Source organism: Amblyraja radiata, chromosome 37, assembly GCF_010909765.2.
Source record: "Amblyraja radiata isolate CabotCenter1 chromosome 37, sAmbRad1.1.pri, whole genome shotgun sequence".
NCBI classification, from domain to species: domain Eukaryota; kingdom Metazoa; phylum Chordata; class Chondrichthyes; order Rajiformes; family Rajidae; genus Amblyraja; species Amblyraja radiata.
Window position 1 is genome coordinate 12767665 of NC_045992.1, and position 17760 is coordinate 12785424.

Here is a 17760-nt window from a genome sequence, read left to right on the forward strand (position 1 = left end):
TTTTGGAAAACAATATCTTGATAATGTTTCAGTTGGAAACCGGGGCAACAGACTGAATGGAACTGCATTTAATTTACTCAATGCAAAGATGCAGCGATCCTTTAGATTTGGCGTGAGCTATCGCAAACGTTTCAAAAGTAACACGTCATATATGAGTCTGTAGCTGTAACCCGTTGTTATAATTCTGTTTTGCATGAATTATCGTCAGATGCCCCGGGAAGGGACTGATCTGATAGCATTTTGAAAATCTACTCGAGTACACAAATATAAATTAAAATTCAGCTTTAAGTCACAGCGGTGTGGGGGGCGGGGGATATATTTGTGTATCATCGTGTGGATATACCATGTCTATGTCTTCCAGGCTGATGCAAAGATAACTATCTTTATTGGGTATAATTGAAAACAACAATACTTTTTCACGAAAACATTTTGTATCACTATCTCCCAAACGCCCTCTTACTAACGAGTATTCTGCATATTTTTGGAAATATCATAGCGCCTTCACCCTAGCGTCTTGAGGTTAGAAAACCAGCTTCATGATTGATCATGAATTATTATATTCACAACCCTGCAATCCAGCCTTATGTATTAAAAAACGCGCGTTCTACTCAATTAATGAACGTGAAGATTAAAGATGATAACTCTGTGAAATAAAAAAAATGATGTGATTGATGAAAGACTAAAGAGGGTTAGGAAAGTGCAAGTTTGCTAAATTGTTACAAATCTTACCGTGATATGAGATTAAAATAAAATATAGGCTAGGAAGAACAATTGATGGGACCTTATACACTGAGTGTACGAAATCACACGGCACCGAAGATCATTCGGCCCATTATGACTGTGTTTTCCTGTGACAGACATTCATTTTACTCCATCTCCGCCTTTCAACATTTTCCGACCCCCAATTACCTATTGAACTCTCTTTGAAAATTATTATCGATCCCAGAAAGCTGTCCTGCCCCTTGCATTGACAACGTTTAAGACATCATCTCCACGTTTAAGAAACAGGTACATGGATCGGATGCTTAGAAAAAAGTGGGCCAAACGCAGGCATGTGGGACTTGTTTAGATGGGGCATGTTGGTCGGAATGGGCAAGTTGGGCCGAGCGGCGCTGCATGACTCTACAGCCAGTGTAGATTATATCAGTTCTTTGAATGCCAGTGCAAGGAACGGACGTAGACTGGACCCAAGCTGCAATGGGCAATCCACTGGTTTTACTGCAGCCTTTAGTCAGCAGAAGGGGGTGGTCCCAGGATACAATCCACTGGTTGCTACCGCAGTGAAGGGGGGCGGGTGGGGGAGCTGCAATGCACTGCTTGGCCAGTGCAGGAAATGAACCAACGCGGATCGCAGGCTAAACTGCAACGAGTTAGTCATACAACATGGAAATAGACCCTTCGGCCAAACTCGTCTATGCCGACCTAGATAACCCATCTCTGCTAGTCCCATTTGCCTGCGTTTGACCCATATCCCTCTAAACCTATCCTATCCATTTACCAGTTAAATCCTGTTATAGTACCTGCCTCAACGACGTCCTCTGGCAGCACATTCCATATACCCATCACCCTCTGTGTGAAAACGTTGACCTTCAGGTTGCTATTAAATCTTTCCTCTCTCACCTTAAACCTCTGTGCCCCTGTTCATGAACCTGCTACTCTGAGTAAAGACTCTGCGCATTCACCCTATCTATTCCATTCATGATCTTGTACACCTCTATAAGATCACCCCTCAGCTTCCTGCGCTCCAAGGAATAAAGTCCGTCTGCCCAACCTCCATCTACAGTTCAGGCCCTCGAATCTTGGCAACATCCTCGTAAATGGCAACACCCTTGTAAAAAATGTCATGAAAGGAAGGGGAAAAGGTTGTCCCCAGATGAGACGGTTGAGTTTGCGAGTGGAGGAAGCTGACTGGACTGGTCTCATGCTGGAGAACCTTGACTGCCAGCGCAAGAAATTGAATGGGCTGATCCCACGTTGGGGTGCACTGGGTCCCAGTGTTTGGAACGGGACAGGTCTGACTCCAGGCTGTAATACACTCGGCGCTAAAGCAATGAATGGGGCGGGTGTTGGCCCGAGGTGGAATGCACTGGGTGTCAGTGCAGGAAGCCGATGGCAGACTGGGGTGCACAGTCTCCCAGTGCAGGGTGCTAATCCCAGGCTGGGGTGCACTGTCTCCCAGTGCAGAGAGCAGATCCCAGGCTGGGGTGCACTGTCTCCCAGTGCAGGGTGCTGATCCCAGGCTGGGGTGCGCTGTCTCCCAGTGCAGGGTGCTGATCACAGGCTGGGGTGCACTGTCTCCCAGTGCAGAGAGCAGATCCCAGGCTGGGGTGCACTGTCTCCCAGTGCAGAGAGCAGATCCCAGGCTGGGGTGCACTGTCTCCCAGTGCAGGGAGCTGATCCCAAGCTGGGGTGCACTGTCTCCCAGTGCAGGGTGCTGATCCCAGGCTGGGGTGCACTGTCTCCCAGTGCAGAGAGCAGATCCCAGGCTGGGGTGCACTGTCTCCCAGTGCAGGGAGCTGATCCCAGGCTGGGGTGCACTGTCTCCCAGTGCAGGGTGCTGATCCCAGGCTGGGGTGCACTGTCTCCCAGTGCAGGGAGCTGATCCCAGGCTGGGGTGCACTGTCTCCCAGTGCAGGGTGCTGATCCCAGGCTGGGGTGCACTGTCAACCAATGCAGGGTGCTGATCCCAGGCTGGGGTGCACTGTCTCCCAGTGCAGGGTGCTGATCCCAGGCTGGGGTGCACTGTCTCCCAGTGCAGGGTGCTGATCCCAGGCTGGGGTGCACTGTCTCCCAGTGCAGGGTGCTGATCCCAGGCTGGGGTGCACTGTCTCCCAGTGCAGAGAGCTGATCCCAGGCTGGGGTGCACTGTCTCCCAGTGCAGGGAGCTGATCCCAAGCTGGGGTGCACTGTCTCCCAGTGCAGGGAGCTGATCCCAGGCTGGGGTGCACTGTCTCCCAGTGCAGGGTGCTGATCCCAGGCTGGGGTGCACTGTCTCCCAGTGCAGGGTGCTGATCCCAGGTTGGGGTGCAGTCTCCCAGTGCAGGGTGCTGATCCCAGGCTGGGGTGCACTGTCTCCCAGTGCAGGGTGCTGATCCCAAGCTGGGGTGCACTGTCTGCCAGTGCAGGGTGCTGATCCCAGGCTGGAGTGCATTGTTGGCCAGTGTAGAGAGCGGGACGGGTCTGATCCCAGGCTGTCTACAGCGAACAGCTGGCGCCTGCAATGGGCTGAGCAAACGTCAGTCTGACCGCAGGGCAATCTCGGGCTGACGCGCTGCTCCGCAAAACGCCAATGTTAGGGGGTGGGGGAGCAAAGTCATTCGTTGGGATTTTGTTTTTGCAGCCAGCAGCAGAAAAGCCGTGGGGCTGCAACTGCAACCGGGGCGGGAGCTGCAGACCGGCTGCGCGCGGGGGGGGAGGAGGAGGAGAGAGTCCAGGTGCGGGAAATGGCGAGGTGTGGAGCGGCGCTGTTGCTGTTGCTGTTGCTGCTGCTGGCGGTGGCCATCGTCCGCTGCTCCCCCGCCGCCGGCCCCGAGGATGGAGCCGGGGAACAGCCGTCCTGTCACGGGGTGTTCGACCTGTACTTTGTGTTGGACAAGTAAGTGCGGGGGGGAGGGAGGGGGATGGGGAGCCGCCGCGCTTTGTGCTCCGTCCGTGCTGCCCAGCGGCTCTGTGTGTGTGTGTGTGTGTGTGTGTGGGGGGGGGGGGGGGGGGCAACAAGTGCTGGCGCCCGTCGGCTGCTCCCCGCGCCAACTGCTGCCCCCCCCCCCTCCCCCCCCCTAACGGCCCCCCCGCCGCGCGGAGCCAATTGCTGCCCCCTCCCCCCCCCCCCCCCCCTAACGGCTCCCCCACGTTCAACGACCAACGGCCGCTTCACGCGCCGGCGGCCGACTCAGCCCCTGGGCGCACGCGCATGGGTGACACGCGGAGCGACCGTTGGCCGTTGACCGTTGGAGGGGAAGGGGGGGCAACAATTGGCCCTTCGCGCGGCACTGGGTATAAAACACTGGCACTGGGTATAAAACACTGGCACTGGGTATAAAGCACACACTGGCACTGGGTATAAAACACTGGCGCTGGGTATAAAACACTGACGCTGGGTATAAAACACTGGCACTGGGTATAAAACACTGGCACTGGGTATAAAACACTGGCGCTGGGTATAAAACACTGGCGCTGGGTATAAAACACTGGCGCTGGGTATGGAACACTGGCGCTGGGTATGGAACACTGGCGCTGGGTATAAAACACTGGCGCTGGGTATGGAACACTGGCACTGGGTATAAAACACTGGCACTGGGTATAAAACACTGGCACTGGGTATAAAACACTGGCACTGGGTATAAAACACTGGCATTGGTTATGGAACACTGGCACTGGGTATGGAACACTGGCACTGGGTATAAAACACTGGCACTGGGTATAAAACACTGGCGCTGGGTGTGGAACACTGGCGCTGGGTATGGAACACTGGCATTGGTTATGGAACACTGGCACTGGGTATGGAACATTGGCGCTGGGTATAAAACACTGGCGCTGGGTATGGAACACTGGCGCTGGATGTGGAACACTGATATTGGGTGTGGAACACTGGCACTGGGTATGGAACATTGGCGCTGGGTATAAAACACTGGCGCTGGGTATAAAACACTGGCGCTGGGTATGGAACACTGGCGCTGGGTGTGGAACACTGGTATTGGGTGTGGAACACTGGTGCTGGGTATAAAACACTGGCGCTGGGTATGGAACACTGGCGCTGGGTATGGAACTGGCGCTGGGTATGGAACACTGGTATTGGGTGTGGAACACTGGTGCTGGGTATAAAACACTGGCGCTGGGTATGGAACACTGATATTGGGTGTGGAACACTGGCACTGGGTATGGAACACTGGCACTGGGTGTGGAACACTGGTGCTGGGTATAAAACACTGGCGCTGGGTATGGAACACTGGCGCTGGGTATGGAACTGGCGCTGGGTATGGAACACTGGTATTGGGTGTGAAATAGTGGCATTGGGTGTGAAGCGCACGTTGGTTGTGAAATAGTGGGAGTGAATCATTGTCACTAGGTTTGAGACCAACACCAGGTTTGAGCTATTGGCACTGGGTGTGAAATAATGATGCTGGGTGTGAAACACTAGCACCAGGAGAGAAACACTGACACCAGATTTGATGCACTGGATGTGAAACATAGCCACTGTGTGTGAAACAGCAACTGGGTGTGGAACACTGGTGCTGGGTGTGAGACACTGGCGCTGAGTAATAATCACTGCTGCTGGGCATAAGTGGCTGGCACTGGGTGAAATACACTGGTGCTGAGTGAGATACACTGGCACTGAACGTGAGCCACATGTGCTGGGGAATGAGCTTTGGGATTGGGTGAAAAACAAGGTATTTGGTATGAAACAAATGCAGAGAGTAGGAAGCACGGGCACTGGTGGAAGTACCGGCACTGGATGGGGAATGCTGGCGCTGAGCAAGAATCACTGCCACTGGATCGGAAACACCAGCATAGGGTGAGAATCTCTGGCATTGGATGAAAACCACTGGCACTGACAGAATATCTGCCACTGGATGAGAGACACTGGCACTGGGTGAGAATCTCTGGCACTGAGTGAGAAGCAGTTCACATAATGATTGGTAAGAAAGACCATTTATTAAGAGTTATTGACCGTGGGTGAGCAAAATAACCAGAGATACTTGTGCTGAGTGAGGCATAGATCCAGTTCCTGAGCTGTTGCCACGAGATGAGAACCACTAACAAATGTAGAGAGGGCACCATTGAGAAAAGGCATTATAAACATGGTTACGATAGCGGCTTAATGAGAAATGCTGTAAATCCATGAGAGGTACTGAATCTGTGTGAAAAACATGGGCAGAGACTGAGATTGTGGCAACGTGAGAAAAATATAACCAGTTCTGAGAGTTACTTGCAGTGCATAAGAAAAAAAACATGAGAGATTGAGATACTGGCACTAGCTGAAAACTTTACCAGTGACTGAGATGTACTGGCACTGTGTGAAACATCTCCAGTAACTGAGACATGCATTGGGGGAGCAGAAGCACCAGTAGCTGAAATATAAACGTGGAGTGAATGAGGGACACTGACAGAGTCTCTGAAGCTTTCAGTGAGTGAGAAGCAATGTTGGTGAATATGACAATATAAAAGAGGCACCGCTAATGGCTGAGAAATACAGGGTGAGAAAGATCATTTGCACATGACAAATCCACTGGCACAGGCCCAACAACGGGGCGTCAGTTATGATTACATTAAACTTTTATTTTTATAACAGTGCCTCTATCTCTCATCCACTGGCAATTTTTCTCATCCACTCCCAGTGTCTCTCAACACTGAAGCGACACTCACTCGCTGGTGTTATTCTTCATTATAATATCTCTCAGCCATTGGTGTTCCTCACTCCCAAAGTTAGTATATTTCATTCCACTGGAAATGTTTCACATTCAGTACTAGTGTCTCTTCTCTATTGTTGGATTTTCTCAACCACCCAGTAACATCTCAGTCACTGGCAGCACCTCTCACTCAATGCCAGTACCTCTGTCACTGCTGGCATAACTCACTGCCTGTATTTCACCACGTGCCAGTGTTTCTGCCCAATCCAAATATCTTTCAATAATTCTTCATTGCCTTTTATCTTGTACTAGTGAGCGAAATAACACAAGGAATAAATAAAAAACACTGGGAGTGCATGAGAAATATTACACTGGGTGAGAAATGCCACTTTTGGATGAGAGATGCATGGAGTGACACTGGATGAATGGTGATAGAGGAGACGTTGAGGAGATAGACACAAAATGCTGGAGTAACTAAGTAACTGACAGGCAGCACCTCTGGAGAAAAGGAATGGATGACATTTCGGGTCGTCACCCATTCCTTCTCTCCAGAGATGCAGCCTGTCCCGCTGAGTTAATCCAGCATTTTGTGTCTATCTTTGGTTTAAACCAGCATCTGCAGTTCCTTCACACACAGTACTTTGAGGAGTATTGTTAGTGAGTAAGACGTCGCCACAATGGGGACGTTCAGCATGGTAGGAGAGACCATCAGTACAGGGCAATTACTGAGCAGTGAATTGCCGTCACAGGATAAAGGATGTAATCATTATCGTACTTTATTAGCCAAGTTTGTTTTGCTAGTTTAAGTACTGGTACTTAAGTTAAAAATCGTGGCTTGGAAAAAGAACTATTATTGCTGAAGCGTAGAGGAGAGCAGTAGAGTTTCTGGGGAGAAAAGGAATGACATTTGATGCCAAAGCTACTGCAAATGAAGAAGGTAGATACAAATGCTGGAGAAACTCAGCAGGTGAGGCAGCATCTATGGAGCGAAGGAATAGGTCACATTTTGGGTCGAGACCCTTCTTCAGACTGAAATGAAGAAGAACCACTTTGACAATAGTTGGGAGATGAGCTCGCGTTAATGCAAGTTTCAGGTGTTGGTTGAGGAAAAACTCAATGAGATTGACGATGGTAGGTGATAAGATTAAACCTGTTAAGAAAACCTAGGTCCGTGTAGGCAATGCCAATGATTTAAAGAGTGAAAGGACTAGATGAAGGACAGTTAAATATTAATTCGTTAAGAATGTCTTACCGAGGGTGAAATGCATTTGGACTGGAGCTGCTGAGATATGGTGAAAGGTTGGCATAAATGAGAGATACACAGAAGGAGACTGGCACTGATAGTGATCTCCTGGTACAGAGTGATGAATTGTCCAGTTATGAGTGAGGAGCATTGACTCCGGAAAAACATAATTGGCACTGGTACAAAACCTAAAACACACGAGCCAGAATTTCTGGAAGTCAATAAAAGTTCCAATAATCCAAGGCAATAAATGTTTTGGTAATCCACGGCTGAAAAACTGGCTCTGAATATGTCACATCCTGACAGATCTTCTGAAGTTATACCTGTAGTTAATTTACAGCACTTACTCCCTTCTCTGTTCAGAAAGTCGGCAATCAGGTTTTGACATGCACCTAACCTGGAGTGGTAATCTTTCAATTCACTGCAGGCTTATCCCCAGAGTGCTTGCACTGGCACAAAAAGCTGTCCCCAGAGCTCAGCATTCCAGCACTAACTTCCCTTCCCCTGCATAGTTACAAACAACCACCCCCCACCTCATAATTCCTACCAGTACTTGCAATACACCTGGAGTGCTGGAAGGTAGGCAGATGCCTTGTTCCTCTGCAGCATCTATCAAATTTACACACATATTTTTTATGTGGAACAGGGTCTGAAAGATAGCATTTTTTCTCTTTGATCACATTTTATCACTCATCTAATCAAGCCCAGTCTTGTCCTAATCTAACATCTGAATAAGCAAACTTGCAGCATGGGCTGCTGAAAATTATTCAGGTGCAGGTAACCTCACTAAAATAATTGAAAAGTAGAGACTGAACTCAGGCACTTCTTTGTCTGCTTGTCTACCTACCTGATGTATTGAGAATTTAATCAGTACAACATTTGTATTGCTTTTACGGCTTACCGCCTATCATTTGGTTTCCACTGCTTCATTAATTTCTTCTATAGGATCATTTTCCCCTCAGTTGCAGGATACAAATCATTATCCCAGCATGTGTTGAGTCTCTGGGCTTCTTAGGGACATACAATTACAATTACAGGTACAATTACAGTACTATGTTGTTAAAATAACTTCACACTATTCTGTGATGCTGTTGACCACTGGAAAAGTCTGGCAGTGATGAGGCTGAGGGCAGTCCATCACCAACTGCTTAGGTAATTGACGGGGCAAATTTGGCCATATGATCAGAAAATCCCTACACTATGCTGTGTTAGCTGAGAGCTGATCTCTTATCTAATCAACTGAGATCTGAACTCCCATAGAAGACTAAGATTGGGACCATATTAGAATATGGTCCCCATTGGACCATGGTCCAAAGATATGCCATGAGCAAATGCAAGTAGTTCATCCAATAATAAAACAAAGCAATTCCTTTACATTGAGAGTAAGTGTCTTTTTTGTCTTTATAGAATAAAATAAAATTTAAGTTTCACTGTACCCCAATTGGTACACGTGACAAGAAACTGACATTGAACCTTTGGATAACAAGAACAATGAGAGGCCTACATTTAACTAGAGAGGCATTAGCACTAAGGCGAAAGACTGTCACTCAATGAAAGACTCAGGAATCTGTTGTTGTTTTTTTATTATCAATGAGATCAAAAAACATAGTGGGAGCGGTATGATTGAGAGGCACCAGCATTAAATAGTGGCATTGAAGACGAGTACAAAGACAGTGAGATGTTAGCATCGGATATTTCACTTGTACCGAGTGAAAAATGCTGGAATAATAATTGCCGCTGTTACTAGGTAAGAGATCTAATTACGCAAGGACAAATTCATTGACCTGAGGAAAGAGAATCACAACACTGAATGAAAGATACTAGATTTTGGTGACATTGAAAGTATAGTGATATGAAATCAGTGAATGTTTCTCACTCAAATGGACTTTCTGAATAAGAATTATAGTGTGAAAATTCAGACACTGTTACTGAATAAGCAACTGTGCCATGAGCACAGGATGAAAAATATTCGTACTAATATTGAATAAGATGATCACTTGTCTAAGTGAGAAAGGCAGTAAGTGAATGGTTCAACCATGACTTTGAATGTGTATCTTGTACATCTCTTTATGTGAGCAGGAAAAAGTGGCCCCAATTCTTTGGCAGCACCACACAAACCCATAACCTCTGACAACTGGGGAAAAGGTTCAGAACCACAAACTCATCAGAATGCCACTATACTCCTCTTCAAGTCAAGCATGATTCTAACTTTTATTCTTTGCTGAGTCTAAGTACTTTAATTCCCTGTCCAGTAGCATTTGGAGAATACCATAATCAGCAAAACTGTAGTTGTTAAAGAAGTGCTTCACCACCACTTCCTCCTCAGAAGCACATGTGGATAAAGACAGTAGATTTGCCAGCGATTTTCACATAAACTATTTTTTTTTAAACTGACTGAGAAAAGCAACAAGGGTGGAAACTCCAAGTTAGTAAACTAATAATGAATGATTGAATTTAACATCAGGTAGGAGACAACATGGACTTGGTGAAGGATACTGAGTGGGGAGACGTTCTGTATCTGAGTGATCTCAGCTGTGTGAGAAAATGAGTGAAAATCCCTCTCTCTGCCCCTCCCCTATCCTAGTCATCCTGCATCCACTGTTTGTGTTCATACGTCCCTTCATTATCACCTTTTCCACAGCCAGCAATGAACCATTTCCTTGGTCATTGGTGTCAGCTCTGATTTGTTCATCACCTTTTCATTCCTCTAGTTTCCCTCTCCTTTGACGCTCAGTCTGAAGAAGGGTCTCGACCTGAAACGTCACCTATTCCATTTCTCCAGAGATGCTGCCTGACCCGCTGAGTTACTCCAGCATTTTGAGTCTATCTTATTTGGAGAATCATGGTACTGAAAAGATAAATGACATGAATTTAAACTGCATATTATCACACCTTTCAGAAACATCTCAAAATGCTTTGTGTTTATGTAATTACTTTGCGAAATCGACATTACTCTCAGCTAGCAAATAAAAAAACTGAAATGAAATCCAAGCTTGTTTGGATTTCATCAAGGCAATTTGACATGCCCCTGGACTACTGGATTGGGGCTTATCTTAAAATGTGTTCCACAGGCTTAACTATAGGCAACAAGCAGTGTTGCCCTGAGATGTTGCTGCGATTATGCATTCTTATTCTGGAGTGAATTCAGACCCCCTGCATAACTGTGAGGTATTGTTCACAAGTTACAGTAGAATTAGGCCATTCGGCCCAACGAGTCTACTCCGCCATTCAATCATCTCTGCCTTTTAATCCTATTTTCCTGCTTTTTTCCATAACCCTTGAAACCGTTCTAATCAAGAATTTGTCTCTGCCTTAAAAACATCAACTGACTTGGCCTCCTCCACAGCCCTCTGTGGCAATGAGTTCCTCAGATTAACTACCCTCTGACGAAAGAAGTTCCTCCTCACCTCCTTTCTAAAAGGGCGCTATTTAATTCCGAGGCTATGACCTCTGGTCTTAGACTCTCCCATCAGTGGAAACATCATTTCCACATCCACTCTATCTATGCCTTTCATTATTCTGTAAGTTTCTTTGCCATTGGGAGAGCTGCAATAACATTCAGTGAATGTATGAAACAGTGAAAGAGTTGATAATGAGACTGACTCTGGTATTGTATGTGTCCACAAGGAACAAACCCTGGCATTTGCACAGTGTGAGAGAGGGTGAAACTACATATTAAGAAAGGCCTACTGATAATATATGAGAGGCACATTTTGCTACTGGAACTGCTGTTAAGAACGATTGATACCCCCAATAATAAGAGTATAATATTGTATGAAATTAGCCTGGTACCGAGTGGTAGAGAAACAAACATTGTGAGCGGACAAAATGTCAGAGGGACGCTAAAGCAGCTTAGCTTATCTGGATCTCAAATTTAATTCTTAAAATTAAAAATAAATTAAAACAAAAATATTATAATTTTCAATTTTGTAGACAATTGATGACATGAAGAAAGTACAGGAAAATGCCTGTGGTGAATAAAACACAGTAATTATCGACCCAAAACATCATCCATTCCTTCTCTCCAGAGATGCTGCCTGTCCCGCTGAGTTACTACAGCATTTTGTGTCTATTTACAGTAATTTATTAAATAAATAGAATTTGATTTTGTTGACATAGTTTGTCTGAAACATTAACTGTCTGAAACATTCAGAAATTAACAACTTGCTATGTTTTCCAGCAGTTTTTGTTTGTGGAATTATATATACCAGATTGTCTACTAGAATATGGGAGAATCAAACCCAGCATGTTGAGACATTTTATGTACATTTATGGCATAGTTAATGAATCCCCTGTGAGAAAGTAGGTTGAGTTCAGCAACAGGCTATGAAAAACTGGCCACTTTGAACCTGTGTTTCTTGGAAACTGCCAGGCAGTACAAAGAAAGGATTCACTGAACTCACATCTCTTTCCCCAGCCTGACCATTTTGTCTAGTCGTATCCTGCTTGGTTGGTGGATATTTTAGAAATATCAGAAGTTGTAATTTAAATCAAAGAACTTAGCTGTTCCACTTTTAAACATACATAACATTGATATTCATTGAAATAATTCATTGAGTACATGATTTTATTATGTTTCACTTGTTAGATTACAAGGGCAAAGTTCTTGTAATCAAGGTTCAGCTCGTCTCCTAGTATAGAGACTCGTGGAAACTTCCTGAACAAGAGGGAGGAACAGTTCCACCAAATTCCCGCTGCTTTCAGCAATTATTAAGTAGCAGAGTTCCTGTCCACTTTTTAGAAGGCAATTGTCACTGGGGAACGGACCCTGTCTTTATTATTTGCTTCAGTAAAAACTGCTAAAGTGGCTCAGTTGTAACCAGACAGACCTGTGGAAGATAGCATGCACAGGGGTGTTGCACTGTAGACCCTACATGGCTAAATGTGGCCTACAGTCGAGTGACTAGTGTATTAGGTGATCGCTGGTTGCGTGGACAGTGGGCCGAAGGGCCTGTTTCCATGCTGTATCTCTAAAGTCTAAAGAATGCAACATTGCACGGACAATGTGCCATATTGGCCTTAGTCCTTTAGGAAAATAAATGCCAAAATTGCTAAAGAGTAACTCCTATTAGAATGCGAGAGGGGTGAATTTCTACAATGTTGCAGCAGCAGATCAAGACAAGTCCAGAGGAAATTCACTCCCATATTTCTAAATGTTGGGTGAGAATGAAATCAGACATTTATAGTGGTTGCTTTTAGTTAGTTGTTTTACTAATTGTATGTTTTGATTAGCAAATTTGGAGCATTGTCGTAACCCTGTTATTGGCCAGAATGTACCTCAGCCTGCATAGCAGAAAATCAGTAGAAATAGAATATTTTTGCAAACATGGCAAACCTTGCCGATTCTAAAGTTCTTAAATTTGTTATGACCATTTAGTATTTATCTAATTTGACAATATTTGATTTTTTTGTGTAAATATGTAAAATAACAAAAATAAATCAATTGAATTTATTAAATCAATGATAATATATTTGTCAACACGTCATGAAGTGGTAGTAAATTTCAAACCTTTTACTGCTAAAAATAGTACATTCATAAAGATGGAGCATTTTACTGTCAAAATAATTATGGGCCTAGGTTATGGGTAAATCTATCTGGTTCAGTGCAAAAGCCTGGGAGAAGTTGTCTAAGCATGGAAATGTAAAGATAATGGAAACTTGTTTACTCTCTGTGTGGTTCTTAGTATCTCTTTCCCCGTGTGCGTCTATTTTGCAGAACAAATTTTTTTTTCTGTTTATTTTTATTTAAATATTAATGTTCGGGCTGGTTTTTTGTTCTTCCAGAAATAGAAACTTCAGGTCTTAGACTTCTTTTGTAAGCCTGGGTCACATTCAGCAAAACCAGCTACACAAAGTTTTAGATATTTTCAGGAAGGAAAGGTTTTACATGTATGTGCTCAGGCTGAGAGATATGCAAAGATATAGGCATGCAGTAGTTGACGGCTAAGAATTGGACCTTTAGTTGCTGATGGTTTTGGAGTTCATATGAACTGAATTTGTGAATTTCTCTGGAAAACCTTGGTTCCTTGATAAAGATCACAAGGATTCAAGCCCATACCCTGAATCGGTGCGATCAACCTTTGAGCTCATGCACATTCCTGCCCAATCACCATAACATTAGAATAATTTAATGTCCAAAAACCTATTAATATCAACATTGAATATAAGCATTACATTCACAGCCCTCTGAGATGGAGAATTGCAGTTACTGTAAAAATAAAGTTATCCTCCATTTGACCCTAAATGACATTCTCTATCTGGAGGCAATAGTCCTTAGTTATAGACTCTTCCACTGGACAGCCTCTCATCATTTAGTCTCTCCAAGGATATAGTATGTCTCAATAAGACAGAAAAATACATGAATACATTTCACATGTGATTTCTTTATGGCTGCGTTTAATCATTTTCTTGTCCACTCTTCAACTCTTTTACAGGTTTTATTATTGAGTGCTTAGCTTAGTGGACAACTCAATAATAATCTAATCTGAAGAAGGGTCTCAACCCGTAACGTCAGCCATTCTCTCCAGAGATGTTGCCTGTCCCGCTGAGTTACTCTAGCATTTTGTGTGTATCTTCGGTTTAAAATAGCATCTGCAGTTCCTCCCTACTCAGTAATCTGAAACATTTCTGTTGAAGGAATAAAACAATTTGTCACATGGTGAGCTGAAGTATGATGATTTTGTGAAGCGGCTTGAGTGGAGCACAAATAGTGGCTTGGACCTCAGAATAACATATAATGGAACCAAATCCTCTTACCTACTGCCTGTGCAGATTATTGAGCACCTATCAAGTGAAGTTTGATTTAACAAGCTGTTTGTGAATGATCCACGACAACAGACATAGTGAAAGATTAGTCTTTATTCTATACAGTGGCTTGTAAAAGTATTCATACCCCTTGAACTTTTCCACATTTTGTCACGTTACAACCACAAACATAAATGTATTTTATTGGGATTTTATGATAGACCAACACAAAGTGGCACATAATTGTGAAGTGGAAGGAAAATGATACATGGTTTTCAAATTTTTTTACAAATAAAAAACTGAAACGTGTGGCGTGCAAAAGTATTCAGCCCCCTTTACTCTGATACCCCTAAATAAAATCCAGTGCAACCAATTGCCTTCAGAAATCACCTAATTAGTAAATAGAGTCCACATGTGTGTAATCTAATCTAATCTCAGTATAAATACAGCTGCTCTGTGAAGGCCTCAGAGGTTTGTTAGAGACATTAGTGAACAAACAGCATCATGAAGCCCAAGGAACACACCAGACAGGTCAGGGATAAAGTTGTGGAGAAGTTTAAAGCAGGGTTAGGTTATAAAAAAATATCCCAAGCTTTGAACATCTCACGGAGCACTGTTCAATCCATCATCCGAAAATGCAAAGAGTATGGCACAACTGCAAACCTACCAAGACATGGCCGTCCACCTAAACTGACAGGCCGGGGAAGGAGAGCATTGATCAGAGAAGCAGCCAAGAGGCCCATGGTAACTCTGGAGGAGCTGCAGAGATCCACAGCTCAGGTGGGAGAATCTGTCCACAGGACAACTATTAGACGTGCACTCCACAAATCGGGCCTTTATGGAAGAGTGGCAAGAAGAAAGACATTGTTGAAAAAAAGCCATAAGAAGTCCCGTTTGCAGTTTGCCACAAGCCATGTGGGGGACACAGCAATCTTGTGGAGGAAGGTGCTCTGGTCAGATAAGACCAAAATTGAAGTTTTTGGCCTAAATACAAAGCGCTATGTGTGGCGGAAAACTAACACTGCACATCACCCTGAACACACCATCCCCACTGTGAAACATGGTGGTGGCAGCATCATGCTGTGGGGATGCTTTTCTTCAGCAGGGACAGGGAAGCTGGTCAGAGTTGATGGGAAGATGGATGGAGCCAAATACAGGGCAATCTTGGAAGAAAACCTGTTAGAGTCTGCAAAAGACTTGAGACTGGGGCGGAGGTTCACCTTCCAGCAGGACAACGACCCTAAACATATAGCCAGAGCTACAATGGAATGGTTTAGATCAAAGCATATTCATGTGTTAGAATGGCCCAGTCATAGTCCAAACCAATATCCAATTGAGAATCTCTGGCAAGACTTGAAAATTGCTGTTCACAGACACTCTCCATCCAATCTGACTGAGCTTGAGCTATTTTGCAAAGAAGAATGGGCAAAAATTTCAGTCTCTAGATGTGCAAAGCTGGTAGAGACATACCCCAAAAGACTTGCAGCTGTAATTGCAGCGAAAGGTGGTTCTACAAAGTATTGACTCAAGTTCAAGTTCAAGTGAGTTTATTGTCATGTGTCCCTGTATAGGACAATGAAATTCTTGCTTTGCAGGGGGGCTGAATACTTTTGCACACACTTTCAGTTTTTTATTTGTAAAATAATTTGAAAACCATGTATCATTTTCCTTCCACTTCACAATTATGCACCACTTTGTGTTGGTCTATCACATAAAATCCCAATAAAATACATTTACCTTTGTGGTTGTAACGTGACAAAATGTGGAAAATTTCAAGGGGTATAAATACTTTTGCAAGCCACTGTAAGTAAACCAGAACATTTAAACTCCCAGCCATTCATACCAAGCTTGCCATGACTTCTGAGAGCTGGCTGACCTTGCTAGTGTAGTACCGTGTAGTACTACACTGTGGAGGCGTGGGTTCGAATCCCACTTCTGACACCATGTTTGTGAATGGTCCACAACAACATACATAGTGAAAGATTAGTCTTTATTCCATAAGTAAACCAGAACATTTAAACTGCCAGCCATTCATACCCAGCTCGGCATGGCTTCTGAGAGCTGGCTGAATTTGTTAGTCTAGTACCGTGTAGTACCGTAATACCATGTAGTGGGTGGTATGCATATATATGTAATGGAGATTATAAATGGAATGGATTAACTACACAAGCTACTTTATTCCTTCTGCAGAAATAGATGCATTGCATATCTTCCTCTTGCATTCAATTTTTCATTTATTTCAGATTGGAAAGTATTGCTGTATTATTTTGCTGTTCTTTGTTGATTTCAAATATAAAATTGTGCAGATGTGCTCATAATTTTCAAAAATAAAAGAAACAATTTTGAAGCACTGTCGAGTGACAAGATTTAGGCATTCAATTATCTTCTGCATTTAGCGTTACACTTTCACTTGTTGAGAAGAGTGATATATATTTTTGTGCATAAATGATACAAGTATGTTCTTTGACGTTTAAGCTGCCATCTGTATAAAAAAAAAAGAACATTTATTCTCTGCCAATATTTAGAATCAAGTAAAGGTACAAAGGAAAGAAATTCTGAAATCTGCCAAACAGAAAATGGTCGACATATTACTAAAATAAAATTAGATAGCGGTATGGAACAACCAGCAGATGCCCAAGCTTGCAGGTCCAGATATTCATTTACTATCAGTACATTCTCAGTGAGGTCATCAATGAAGAAATAAGTTGGATTACTTCATTATCAATCTTTTGCATTGTGAACCTGCTTTTCTCTGAAGTGTAGGAATTGTGGCTTCACAAAGATAATGTCATGGCTAGTTGCTAACTCTTCTATGGATCTGTAGAATAATATTTCTGGACATTGATTATGGATAAATGTGTTATTTTTGTGTAAACCATGAAGCTGAAATGAAGGATCAAGATCCTTCTTGATCCATTTTATGTGTGGCTCCTTACTCCAAGAGTTCTCCATTACCAACTAGAAGATGTGTAATTCACCCAACGTAACTTTGACAGGAAAATGACAAAACGTGTAACTCTTACAAGAATAACAATGATCACTTCACTGATATATGTAGGCACCATGAATTACTACATCTGATTGGAATTCTTTGTACGTGGTCAGAAGAATATAGTTACTTAACTTGCTATTACAGTGATCTGAAATTCTGTGCAAAGGTTGTGTCTGGTTCTTGAGTATGTGTATCATTGGGAAGCTGTTTGCACAACTCTGATATGACTAGCAGGGGGTCTGAGGTTATAATCCAAACATATAAATATAAACATACCCCCTGCCTTTATTTATCTAATAATTCTCAACTTAACATATCCCCAAACTACATGCGCACCAGTCTTTGTGGAAATAAATTCATTAAAGACTAACAATGCTCTAAGAGAAAAATGTCACTGAGCACTGATTTATCTTTAAACAATATCCCATATTTCT

At 43.8% G+C, this 17760-nt stretch overlaps 1 protein-coding gene across 1 annotated transcript in view; it reads left to right on the forward strand.

The window, feature by feature from the left end:
- Positions 1-3163: 3163 nt before the first annotated feature.
- antxrl (ANTXR like) overlaps positions 3164-17760 on the forward strand; it is a 63082-nt gene continuing 48485 nt past the window's right edge. The window contains exon 1 of the mRNA XM_033012919.1: positions 3164-3595. Within this exon, the coding sequence (XP_032868810.1) occupies positions 3444-3595 (152 nt within the window). The 5' untranslated portion in view covers positions 3164-3443. The remainder of the gene's footprint in view (positions 3596-17760) is intronic.